Source organism: Grampus griseus (genome assembly GCF_964374135.1).
Source record: "Grampus griseus genome assembly, chromosome: 5".
Taxonomy (NCBI): Eukaryota; Metazoa; Chordata; class Mammalia; order Artiodactyla; family Delphinidae; genus Grampus; species Grampus griseus.
This window is the reverse complement of record NC_138998.1, coordinates 71290736-71304561: the sequence shown is the minus strand read 5'-3', so window position 1 is coordinate 71304561 and position 13826 is coordinate 71290736. Positions and strand designations below refer to the sequence as shown.

Here is a 13826-nt window from a genome sequence, read left to right as displayed (position 1 = left end):
AAGAGTGAACCCTAGTAAACTATGGACTTTAGTTAATAACAATATATTAATACTGGCTTATCAACTAACAAATATACCACACTAATGAAGACATCAATAAGAGGAGAAACAGGAGTGTGGAGTGGTAAGGATATGGGAACTCTCTGCTTTCCACTCAATTTTCTGTAAACCTGAAACTGCTGAAAAAGTTAAAAGTCTAATAATTTTTTTAAATGTTTAAGGGAGCATAATAATGAATTTATATTACAGAAACAAGCAATCGCATACTGTATTTCAAAATAATTTCCAAATGTATTAAGGATTTAAATGTTAAAAAAAGAAGCCATGACAGAATTTGAATATAGTAAAGATTTTTTATAATCTCAGGGATAGGAAAGGCTTTCTAAGCATAATACCAAGGGTAAAAGCACAACAAAATTGATAAATCTAACCATATATGTGTCTTTTTAATTAAATTTTAAAAACAAATGACAAACAATGGAAGCTATTTGCAACTTGCAAGGCAGACAGAATTGGTATCTCTAATGTAGATTTTATACCTCTAAGAAAAAAATGAAAAAAAAAAGTGAGGATTAAAATATTTGACAAATTCCTCATGTTTTTCTAACTATAACACTTATATAAATGGTGATTATTGATAGTAGTGTTTCATTTTTATGTATTTTATTAATTTGTTTTTGTTATTAAACTCATAAAACAAACAAACAAAAAGTGGTTGGAGGGGCAAATGACATGAACAAATAATTCATAGAAATTAAAATAAACAACAATGTAAGAAAATTCTTACATCGTTAGCTATTTATTTATTCAAAGAAATACATAATAAAACATCAAAATGACTGAAGGTGTATTCCACATATCAGAAGAGAAAATATTAAAAAGATAGATAATACTCCATAGCTTAAGGTATAGTAAATTAGTCATTCTTCCACATAATATCTAAAAAATTAAATTGATATAACATTTCTGACAGTAATTTTAAAAACTACATCAAAAGCCTTTTTAAATTGCACATCCCCTTTTACTAAGCAATTCAATTCTAGGAACTTACCCAAAGGACATCATCAAGGATGCAGAACAAAGAGGCATATACAAATGCAATGTTGTTTATAATTCAGAAAAATTATATACCTAAATGCTCCTAGGAAATCATTAATAAAACTACAATAAATCTATACAGTGAAATACAGTCTTTAAATGGTACAAATCCATTGATACGGAAAGGTACATAATGATAAATTTTGTGGGATAAAAATAGTTAAAATGTATAGCACAGAGAAGTCACACTGTATACACTTAAGCAAATTCAACCATAGCACCTCTTTCCACCAAAAAAAGGGCAATTCTACCTATCAGTCCACCTAGTAAGTAAATGTCAGCAAATAAAAAATGAGAAGGGAGGAGACTGTTCCCTCAGGTAGTCTCCATTTTCATAGCATCTCTCTATATCTCACTGTGCTGAATGTGATTCTAGAATTATGTGCTTTTAATACAAGAGGTCACTTAAACACAAGCCAACTACTTCATCTGTTGATCAACTGAAGAAACAATGATTTCAGGACTTCCCTGGTGGTCCAGTGGTTAAGAATTCACCTTCCCATGCAGGGGACGTGGGATGGATCCCTGGTCGGGGAGCTAAGAACCCACATGGCGGCGGGGCAACTAAGCCCGCGCACCACAATTATGGAGCACATGTGCCTCAACTAGAGAGAAGCCCGCACACCACAAACGAAAGATCACGCCTGCCACAATGAAGACCTGACGGCAGCCAAAAAAAGATTTTTCTTGGCTGAAATCAATGATTTCTTTCCACTACAGGGAAAAACAACTGTATTGTAGTTAATGAGAGACAGTGTTAAACTCCTGAAGGATTTTTAAGGATAATTTTAATTTGATATTTTTCACTTTATACACTGATTTTAAGTATCAATTCCCACTGAATTGTAGAAACAATTATACTATGTTTTGTGTAGGGAGTTTGTTTTGTAAAATGAAAGTGTGTATACATACATAAGAATAGCATTCGAGAAGGATATTCACCCTATGGAAGAAGTAGCAGGTGTTGGTGTGATAATTTTCTTGCTTATAATATTTTATATAAAGTACATGTATCTGACCTTAAATGTTTATAAATTCCATTTTGGAGGGTTAGAGAGAAGGCAACTAGAAAACTAAAAAACAATGAAATATAACTGTGCCATTTCAGAGGGAAAAATTTTATCAGTTAATTAACTAAAAGTACAATGTTTTTATAAACTAAAATACACAATAGTCAAACCTACTGAGGCACAGATACGCTGCTTTCATCTAAACCAACATGGATTTAAAAAGCCATTTTGACTCCCAAAGAGAAAAATATATAAAATTTTAAAGTATGTATTATAATTTGTTGTTTCACATACTAGAAAGAGAAAAAATGTCAAGCCAGTATCCAAAATAAATTATTCCAACACTTTAAATACTATATGACTAACAGCCACACGGTATTCCTTAAAACAAGGTATGTATCAAAAGGAAACAGAGCTTCTCAAAGAAATGGTTGATCCTAAGGCTGGGGCAGGATATGTACAAGATGAACCTGGAACATCTTGTTATGCCAAAAAGTAAGAAAGTGCTAAAAAAAAAAAATGAGGGCATGTCATAAGCGCAAGCTTGAGAAGCCTCCTACTAGGCAAATCTGAGACAATCTGAACACCAAAATCATTAAGGATGGTAATAAATTATCCACCACTGAAAGAAATATGATAGCTAGGTAGCTAGCTAGGTAAGTAGCTAGATAGATAAATGGGAGAGGAGTGCTCTTAATTACAGTAAAATGCCAAGTGTTAGCTGGTAACTGTAGAAAAGTGCTGCTGTTAAAAATATATATATAATTATTCAACTGTCATTTTCAACATAGTAAAAACGGATTCAGGCAAGCATCATCAATGGATGCTAAGTCTAGATGGAAATTTTGCTAAAGAACAGGGTACATGCAAGGTGTTAGTGTCTCCCCCACGTATTGCTTGTAAGTTGCAAAGGGGAAAAAAGTAACTACAGAGAAATCAGACAACACCTTAACTGGGTGATTAAAATTAACATTACCAATGAAGGGCAGAAGACATCATGTACCTCCGGATGTACAGAACCATACAGAATACATAACCTGAGTCTAATCACAAGCAAATATCAGACAAACCTAAAATGAGAAACATTATATATAAAAAAATAAGAGCAGAGGGGAACTGTATTCTTCAAATACGTCAATGTCATAAAAAGCAAAGGTTGTGGAAATGTGCCCAGATTAAAGGAGACTAAAGAGACATAACAACTAAATGCAGTACCTGGATAGCGTACTGGAAAAATAATTTGAAAAGGAAAATTTTAGTAGGAAAAAATTTATCCCTACATAGATGAAATAGTTTAGACTAGAATATTTACAGATGCTTTTACAGCTCTGTGATTGCAAGGTTCTAAAGAGAATTCAACCAGATTCAGCATAATCAAAGCACTGCTTCAAAGCAGGAGTAAGTAAAACTATTAACAAATAAATAACAATCCAATTCAATCAAAACCACCAACAGAAAAGTTAATAAAATTTTCCTCAAACTCCATAATTTTTAGTCAACAGTCTGATCCATATCCTGTTATAAATGCTTTCCTTTCTCAAACCTAGCCTTACAAAGTTACACACACACACACACACACACACACACACACACACGCAGGTGCACAAAGTTACCAACAGACTAAAAAATAACATCACTGGGACCAATAATAAACAAAAAAGCTAAGGAACTTTGACATTTTACCATTATAGCTGTAAGTTTGTAAACCTCGATAACTATGTAAATACCTTTCAAAGTGTGTAAATTCCATCATTATAAACATTCTCCTTCAAAGTAAAAACTATTTTAAAAACCACGTTTTAAAAACACTGACCGGGCTTCCCTGGTGGCGCGGCGGTTGAGAGTCCACCTGCCGATGCAGGGGACACGGGTTCATGCCCTGGTCCGGGAAGATCCCACATGCCGCGGAGCGGCTGGGCCCGTGAGCCATGGCCACTGAGCCTGCGCGTCCGGAGCCTGTGCTCCGCAGCGGGAGAGGCCACAACAGTGATAGGCCCGTGTACCGCAAGGAAAAAAAAAAAACACTGACCCTACAGATCAAGATCTATGTTAAACATATTGTCAGTGTTCTTTATCACTCTATTTAAGAACAATGTTCTTATAAATTAAAATACACAATAGTCAAACCTACTCAGGCTTTTGTCTAAACCAACGTACATTTAAAAAGCCATTTCGGGGGCTTCCCTGGTGGTGCAGTGGTTGAGAGTCCGCCTGCCGATGCAGGGGACACGGGTTCATGCCCCAGTCCGGCAAGATCCCACATGCCGCGGAGGGCTGGGCCCGTGAGCCATGGCCGCTGAGCCTGCGCGTCCAGAGCCTGTGCTCCGCAAAAGGAGAGGCCACAACAGTGAGAGGCCCGCGTAGCGCAAAAAATAAAATAAAATAAAAAGCCATTTCGATTCCCAAAGAGAAAGTACATAAAATTTTAAAGTATGTATTATAATTTGATTGTCTTACAATTTATTGTTTCACACACTAGAAAGAGAAAAAAATGTCAGGCCAGTGTCCAAAATAAATTATTCCAATGCTTTAAATACTATATGACTAACAGTCATAGGCTATTCATATTAAAATACTCAACTTATGATAAAGAACACCCTAATGGTTGAAGGTGAAAAGAGGCTCTGGACTCAGATTAGTTGAGTCCAATTTCTGGCTCCACAATTTACTATGTGAGAGTCCTTGGGCAAGCTGCATAATCTCTCATTTCCTCTTTTTTCTAATCTATAAAATAGTATAATCACCTCATAAGTGAATATATGCCTCACAGGATTATGATGACTAAACGAGATACTTTTATTAGCACAGAGAAAGTGTTCAATAAATGTTAGCCATTATTACTTCTTACATACTTAAAAAGGAGTCATACTCTCACATCCATTAGTATGGCTACTATCAAAAAAACTGAAAATAACAAGTGTTGACAAGGCTGTGGAGAAATTAGAACCCTTCTGCACCATTGGTGGGATTATAAAATGGTGCAATCTCTACAGAAAACATTATGGTGGTTCTTTAAACATTTTACATGTAACTGTCATATGATCCCACAATCCCACTTCTGGGTGTACATTCAAAGGAACTGAAAGCAGGTTCTCAGAGACACTTGCACACTCACACTCAGAGCCACACTGTTCACAATAGTCAAGACGTAGAACGCAAATGTCTATCAATGGAGGAATGGATAAACAAAACTGTGACACACACACACATTTATATACATGTACCCCAACACACAAGAATATAACTCAGCCTTAATAAGCAAGGGAGTCCTATCGCATGCTACAACATGAATGAACCTTGAGGACATTATGCTAAGTAAATAAACCAGTCACAAAAAGACAAATACTTTATGATTTCCCTTATATGAGGTATTTACAGTAGTCAAAATCATAGATACAGAAAGTGGAATGGTGGTTACCAAGGGCTGGAGGGAGGAGGAAAAGGGGAGTTGTTGTTTCATAGGTATCGAGTTTCAGTTTTGCAAGATGAAAAAGTTCTGAATTGTTTCACAACAATATGACTGTACTTAACACTACTGACTGGTACATTTAAAAATGGTTAAGATGATAGATTTTGTTTTTTTACAATTAAAATAAAAAAGTCACACTTGATACTCAGTATCTCCAAACTTAAAATGTCCTTCACCATGTTTACAAGGGCAAGTGAAACTGTTAGTTAATAAAGCAGCAATAAATGAATTAGATGCTAAAAAAATCTCAGAAATGGACAGTTTTATTACATAATCACCTTCATTCTGAATATCTGCAGAAATAAAATAGTGCATTAAAATAAGCTTGCTATTTATCGCAGACAAAATACAAATCAAATGACTCACTCACTAAAGTCTCTAAAGCCAGCCTGTTCTTGAGACCAGGTTTTGCTCCTGTGCACAAGGAAAGTAGATGAATTCTCTTATTCCGTAAGTAAACCCAAGGGTCTAGACTGGTACGAAATCTTTGAGGACTACCGAGGTCCTCTCAGATCCCAGACAAACGCAAGAATCAGAAATGACCTCAAACCACTATGGACCTGGAGAGCAGAGCTTTGACTGTTATCAAACCATATCCAGTCTATTTTACTCACAAAATTTTCAAATATAAGTACACAAAATGAGAATACAAAAATCAAATATATTTAGTTTTCAACCTGCTCACCTAAATCAGGGATTAAAATTAGGCAGACTTTATCTCCCATTTATACAAAAATAATCACCAGATGTTTTGGGAATAAATTTTAAACAAATGTATAGTTCATGGACTTTTTTTTAAGCTATAATTTAAATATTCACCTTTAAAGAAACAACTTAGCTGAAACTCAGAAGTTAATAAAAACTTTTCTGTTTTCAATAATTTTTAAATCTTCAAGCCATCCTTCAAGGATGCTACCAAGCATCAGGGCAAGAACAATGATTGCCATATTTCACTGAATTGAGGATATTGATATGGAGGATATCAACTGTAAAATGCACCATTATTTCACATGCCACTAAGAATGTAAAACCAATGCCAATATATATCCGTTCAAAAATGCACCCCAAATTCAGAGATACCAAAATTTTTAAAAACTGGTATCTTAGAACAGATGTAGTGCAATATGTGCATGCTGTTCCTCTGAATAACCCAAAGGTACCAGAAACCTAATCTTAATAATATATCAACTACAGAGGGAGGGGGGAAAAAATCAACACTTCTATAACACCAAACCCCCAGGGCCTCACACTAAGTTTTTTTTAATGCATGAAAACAGCCGATACAAACTACCAATTCAAGAAATCAATCAATAAATAACCGCTGCAGAGTGCAAGTCCAAAGAAGTAACTAGATAATTCACTATAGCCTAAGGAAATGATTTCCAAACTCTAGAAGTCAAAAACCTAAGCACCATAGGACTTTCAAACAATTAGAGGTCAAGACCCCATGTCTCCTTTAATCCAATGGTCCACAGGTATCACCTTACAGAATAGAGTGCTACCTACTAAAGGAAAACAGTTAACACAGAATTTTTCAGTACACACTATGAACACAGTGGACTCTAGTTTAGCTTAGGGTAATTTACAGGATTAAAGTACATTACCACACTGTTTCAAAACCAATGGTACAGCTGCAAAGCAAAAAAAATCTTACTGACCTAAAAATTTTCAAAAAAAGGAATAAAGATTAATACATTAACCCAACTTAAGCATGCACCAAAAAATGCATTTATTAATTTAGCAGTGTCAACAATTAATTCAACTACAGTATGGAAACACAAAAAATCTCTACTAAATTTACCCATTTCAAAATTCCTAATTATTACTTTTCTTACACCAAAATCTGATCCCACATTCTATAAAATCTTAAAATATAAGCAAATCTAAATATCAAAGTAAATTCACAACCAATAAACTTATACAGGACAAAGAAGATTCACAAATATAACTCACAATTAGAAAATTAACTCTATCAGAATTCAATTATGCATAAGAATAAATACATTCAAAATAGGCGAGGCAGAATACATTAAAAAAAAAAAAACCTTAAACATAGTAAATCTACCTCCAATCTATGGAGAAATCTAAGTGTAGGTTCTGTTTGGTTACTTCACTAACCATTTAATTTTCTTAAGTCGCAGATTCCACACAGAGGACTCCATCTATGTCCAAATGTACAAGAAGACATAGAAGTCATACTATTTTTCTCTAAACAGTGACCCTACTAAATAAAACACTCCTAGGTTTAATGGTGATTTAGAAAACCAAACAACTAAAACTGATTTTTCCCTTCTTTTTTTGTTTTTTCAGAGGAATCCAATTTGATCATCCATTTGGACCTTAAACCTCAGAGCTTAGAAATCCAAATGTAAAAAATGTCCATCAGTTTAAACAAAAAAGGCAAAATGCTGGTAATCTTTGAAGATGGGTGACAGATGCATACTAGTTCATTATACTGTTCTCTCTTTTGTTGTATATATTTTCAAAAGTCTATAATAATGCTAAATTTTAAAAAATTATTCAGATGTATTGAGTGACCTTCAAAATCTTCTTTAATTCTAAAACTAATTTAGTATAGTATCAATTTACCAATTAGTTATTTGACAGGATACATTAACTTGAAAGTAGCCCTCAAGCCACATCAAAAGTTACTCCACCTTAAAAAACTACAAATAGAACTACCATATGACCCAGCAATCCCACTACTGGGCATATACCCTGAGAAAACCGAAATTCAAAAAGAGTCATGTACCAAAATGTTCATCGCAGCTCTATTTACAATAGCCCGGAGATGGAAACAACCTAAGTGCCCATCATCGGATGAATGGATAAAGAAGATGTGGCACATATATACAATGGAATATTACTCAGCCATAAAAAGAAACGAAATTGAGCTATTTGTAATGAGGTGGATAGACCTAGAGTCTGTCATACACAGTGAAGTAAGTCAGAAAGAAAAAGACAAATACAGTATGCTAACACATATATATGGAATTTAAGAAAAAAAAAATGTCATGAAGAACCTAGGGGTAAGGCAGGAATAAAGACGCAGACCTCCTAGAGAACGGACTTGAGGTTATGGGGAGGGGGAAGGGTGAGCTGTGACGGAGCGAGAGAGAGTCATGGACATATACACACTAACAAACGTAGTAAGGTAGATAGCTAGTGGGAAGCAGCCGCATGGAACAGGGATATTGGCTCGGTGCTTTGTGACAGCCTGGAGGGGTGGGATAGGGAGGGTGGGAGGGAGGGAGACGCAAGAGGGAAGAGATATGGGAACATATGTATATGTATAACTGATTCACTTTGTTATAAAGCAGAAACTAACACACCATTGTAAAGTAATTATACCCCAATAAAGATGTTAAAAAAAAAAAAAAAAAGTTACTCCATCAATAGATAGATATAAGGCTGTAACTACTTTGAAGTTACTGAGGAAAAAGTTGTAATACAATGAAATATATGTCTTACTTTAATACGTTATATAGCCAATGACAAATAAAAACACATTTTATTCTTAGAATTGAAAGGGACAATTTTTCTAGTTCACTGGTTTGTATACTTTTCAAGATACCTAAAGAGGGCCAGAGACAGAGCATCCTGTTTTATATATTGGGGATTATGTACAAAATATAAGATTTTGCATTAAAAAGGGGCCTAGCTACTTTTTAGAAAAAGGCTTAAAAACCACTGTTCCATTGCACCCACATGCTACAGCTAATAGTGACTTAGAAAAGATTAAATGACTTGTACCATATCATTCAATCAATGGCACTGTCAGGAGTAGAATTCAGCACTCTTGACTATGTATGTGTTCAATTCTCCTTTAAAACAATGCACCACATCAAATTTAAGTTACAGTTAAGAATAAAATTGTTTCAATATTCTTGTCTGTAAAATAAGATTAGACAAGATCATCTGTAAAATCATTTTCCAGGTCTAAAATTCTGACTTCACAAATGCCAAGTTTAAACAGAGGTCTATATTAAGGGAATGAATGTTCTTAAACATAGCAGAAATCCTCAAACATTTTCAGGGATTCCAGAGAAATAGCAAGTCAAATACAGAAACAAGCTAACAGTTATTCAGTCATTACTTTTTGGATCCTGAAACATTTTTGCAACTTCTTCATCTTTTAATGTTAGGATGTTAAACTCTGTTATCAAAGACCACTGAAATAATCATACTGAAAGTTTTTTTGGTTATTAGATACTTTTGGAAAGAATATTGGCCTAAGTATCAAAATACACCACTCACTGGATGTTCAAGTTATTGAATGCCTCACAGAGAACCAAGTATATCACTCTCTGAAGTTTAAAATAAATGAATTTAGAGCAGCATTACGCCTATCTGACACATAATGGTCACAAATAAAGTTTTAATTCCCACCTATTAAAGCCTGAAAGAGGTTGCTCTGAAATATGTTAATAACCCGTTCTATGGAACTTCTGAGCTGTCTGTCTTCTGTTTGGCTTAGTTTCGAACGATAACCTTCCAAAAGGTGCAATGCTCTCTGGGTATCTGAAAAGAAAAAAGAGTCTGATTAGGGACTTCCCTGGCGGCACAGTGGTTAAGAATCCGCCTGCCAATGCAGGGGACACGGGTTCGATACCTGGTCCGGGAAGATCCCACATGCTGCAGTGCAACTAAGTCCGTGCACCACAACTACTGAGCCTGCGCTCTAGAGCCAACAAGCCACAACCAGTGAGCCTGCGTGCCACAACTACTGAAGCCTGCACGCCTAGAGCCCATGCAACTCAACAAGAGAAGCCACCACAATGAGCAGCCCCCGTCTCTGCAACTAGAGAAAGCCCGCCCACAGGAATGAAGACCCAAACAGCCAAAAGAATAAAAAGTTTTTTAAAAATTATATATTTACAAGAAAGTATTACAAATTAGCTATGCAGCAAATGATTCTGCAAGGCACCTAAACAATTCCCAACATCCTCCAAGTCAATCCATGCCACTATGTTCATGTACACATATATATATTCCCTAGAATGATCCAAAAAATGTTCAACATGTTACAATAAAGGAAGGTGAGCAGTTTGTAATAAATGTGTACTAGTGATCATCTGATCAAAGTATTAGTAACACTGTTTCAGCTGATCTGACATACAAAAGCAGAATATCTACAATTTGTCATTATAATTCAAATATTACGTGCTTCAAAACTACTAGTTCTTAGCCAGTATCCCACATTCGCTCACAAAAGTGTTTGGTAAGAATGATAAAATGAAATATTAAAACACCAATACAGAATTTTTAAAAAGACATTTCAGAGGGAAAATGTTAATTGCCTCTCCAGTCACCAGAGAGATGTCAAGGAAAAAAGCTTGACAAACATTTAGGTGTTTCCATCGTCTGAATGATATGAGGCTTAGATTCCCTAAGTAGTAAGGTTAGGGCTGTGCTGTCTCATCAGAGTTACACAAACATCTTTAAAACATAGCAATCACAAAACAGACATACAGAAAAGCAAGAGACACCCACAGAAGAGTTCCGACATAAATTCTCACCTTGCTTCCGGACCGGCATTTTTCTCCAGAATCAGGAAGAGGGCACACACCTTTAAGAACACAAAACATAAAGGAAACTAAATTTAGAATAGAATCGAGGTTAAACTAGCATTTCCCCCTAACTCTCAAATCGAAAAACTCCTAGCCCTATTTGAAAAGCCCCCCTGGCAAAGTTTTCCCAAGTGAAAGGAAGAGCCGCACAATCCAGCAGTGTCAATCCAGAAAGCTTTTACCTAAGGTTGGGTTGCCCTGCAAATGTTAAGAGCAAACAGAAGCAAGATGCCAAATTCTCCTCGAAAGCTGCCCCCTCTCCAAAGGGCACTAAATGCCTGGACATGGGGCCAGCCTCCCCCGGCATAAGTATACATACCCCCCACCTACTACTGGGGGGCTGCAGAGGCTCTCCGACCCTTGGCCCCCAAGCCAGCAGAGGCTGTAGCGCACTGGGAGAAGGGATCAGCTGGACTGATCACCCCGCCCTGCTCGGGCCCCCTCCTCTCGCTTGCCTGTCTCCTTGCTCGCTTCCTCCGAGCTACTCCAGCGAGGGCCGGACAGGGCAGCGGCCGCTCTCCGCGACGCCCTCGCGCCCCACATGCACACCTCCGCGGGCCCCCACACCTGCGGCGCGGCCACAAAGTTCCAACGAGTGCCGTGCGCTCTGAGCTGGGGTGCGCCCCGGGCGGTCTCGGGGCGGCTCCCCAGCCCTGCCCCGCTCCACGTCCCCCCGCCCCGCCCGGGGCTCGCGGAGCTGAGCAGAGGGGGGTGAGGGAACGGGGGAGGAGCTCCCCTCAGCGGCCGCACCCCCGTTGCCTCTTCCTCCTCCTCGGCCGCCGCCGCCGCCGCCTCTACATTCGCCGCTGCCCGCTAGCCCGCTCGCCCTCTCCGCTCTTAGCCGCCCCACCCCCAGAACCTCGCCTCCTTCCGCGCCCCCAACCGCTCTCCCCCCAAACTTTCCGCCAAGATGGCGGCCCTGGATCTGGACTGCCGCGCTCCCACGTGACCGCTTTCCCGGCGCTCGCAGCCAATGGGAAGTGAGGAGGCGGCTTGCGCCGAGCCCCGGGCTCCCAGCGCTGCTACCTTTGGTTGGGGGGGAGAAAGGCCAGGAGGGAGCTGGGGAAAGCAAAAGGGGACCTGGGGAGCATCTAAGTGCACTTCCTCACTTAAAGGGGCGGCCACCGAAGTGACTCTGAGGACAAAGGAGTTGACACACAGACTCTACAGGTGGCCCGGGGGGGCCCTGGAAGAGCCCGCGTTTACCTCGCCCTAGCCCACCGGTGTGTCCCGCGATTCTGAGGGAGTAACGCACCAGGCCGGGAAGGGTGAGGGTGTCGGAAGAGAGACGTGACTTCACCTACGCCAGATCCAGGACACACATTCCGAGACACCCTTTAACCTCACTAAACACGTGCCTGGCGCCCCCGAGGGTGGATCCCCAACCTGGAAAAGCGTTCTCCGGGAGGAATCATCAGCACCACCCAAAATAGGGGGCGGGAAAGGGCGGAGCCTGGGAGGAGGAAAAAGGGAGGCGTTTGGGCGGGTGGGGGGAGGGGTGCCGTCTCTGCACTCTTACACTTTGTACTAATATTTTAAAAGTTACTATTAGCCCCTCAGTAAAAAGTTTTGGGGGGATTGAATTAAAGAAGGATAGGTAAAATAGGGAGATGAGTTAATTTGATAAGAGTTTGAGGGTTTCACTAGAGAATTTTTTAAGTCTAAGTGATTAATTCCAAGTATGAATGCATTTAAGGATGGGAAGAGAAAGTTGGTTCCCTCTTTTACTCACTCATTCATTCCCCCTTGCCTGCAATCCCCGCCCAGTCAACAGCTCCAGGTATTACCCAAGCTCTGGCTGCTCCTTTAAGAACTCACCTGTAGCTACCGCCTCCCACGCCGCAAGTCAGATGCCGCGCCTAGTTTAAGTTTCGTTTGCAACTGGAAGCGGGACTACGGGCCGGCCTGGACCCCGCTCTGGGGCTGAGCCTCCCAGGTTGTAGAAAGAGAATCGGGAAAAGCTCTCCAAGTCACTCCCAGGTCTTCGAGCCTCTTCTGTGTAGCAGGGACCTCACTGCTCTGAGGTCCAGAGAGGATTTGCCTAAGATCACCCAGAGTTAGTGACAAAACTGGAACCACGGTGATCATGTCTTTCAACACTGGAAGGCTCTTGCCAGTAAATCAGATAGCCTTTCACCGAGGCAGTATCCTTGGGCTAATGAAGGCAAGTCCGGGGAACCTTGTACTGTAATCATAACAGTTGCTCAGAGGTATGCGGGTTTCACTTTTCGATTGCACCTTTGAATCCTAACTTGTTAAGAGAACCCAGCGATTTAAGAGTTCATCTAGACCTACTGTCTCAGTTTAAGATAAACTGATGAGCAGATAGGGGAAGCAACTTGCCCAAGGACACATAGGCTAATCAGTGACAGCAGCCCAGAATTAACTCTCATAGCCCCAGTCCAAGGTTCCTAACACTGTGATTTTGGACAACTTGACCGTAGTATGTTGCTGGTATATTGGTAGCAAATCTCTTTATGCTCTCCTGCCTCATGGGAGCTTGAGTAACAGTTAAAGCAGCATTTCAGAGAAGAAATGGGATGGAAAAGTGAAAGGAAGCTCAAAACCAAGGAGCTGAAATAGAAGGACTTTTAAAATAGTGAAAATGGCTTGATGGCATGCATGCTATTATTATTAAGACTTCATTGATGAACTGTGAATGAAATGGTTCCACTTAAG

The 13826-nt window shown here is 39.0% G+C and overlaps 1 protein-coding gene across 6 annotated transcripts in view; it reads right to left on the bottom strand.

Moving 5' to 3' along the window:
- DLG1 (discs large MAGUK scaffold protein 1) overlaps positions 1-11148 on the bottom strand; it is a 284860-nt gene extending 273712 nt beyond the window's left edge. For all 6 annotated transcript variants that reach the window (XM_082654456.1, XM_082654457.1, XM_082654458.1 and 3 more), the window contains exons 1-2: positions 11097-11148; positions 9967-10098 (exon numbers count right to left, since the gene is read on the bottom strand). In XM_082654456.1, coding sequence (XP_082510582.1) covers positions 9967-10098; positions 11097-11115 — 151 coding nt within the window. In that variant the 5' untranslated portion in view covers positions 11116-11148. The remainder of the gene's footprint in view (positions 1-9966; positions 10099-11096) is intronic.
- Between the last annotated feature and the right edge of the window lie 2678 nt (positions 11149-13826).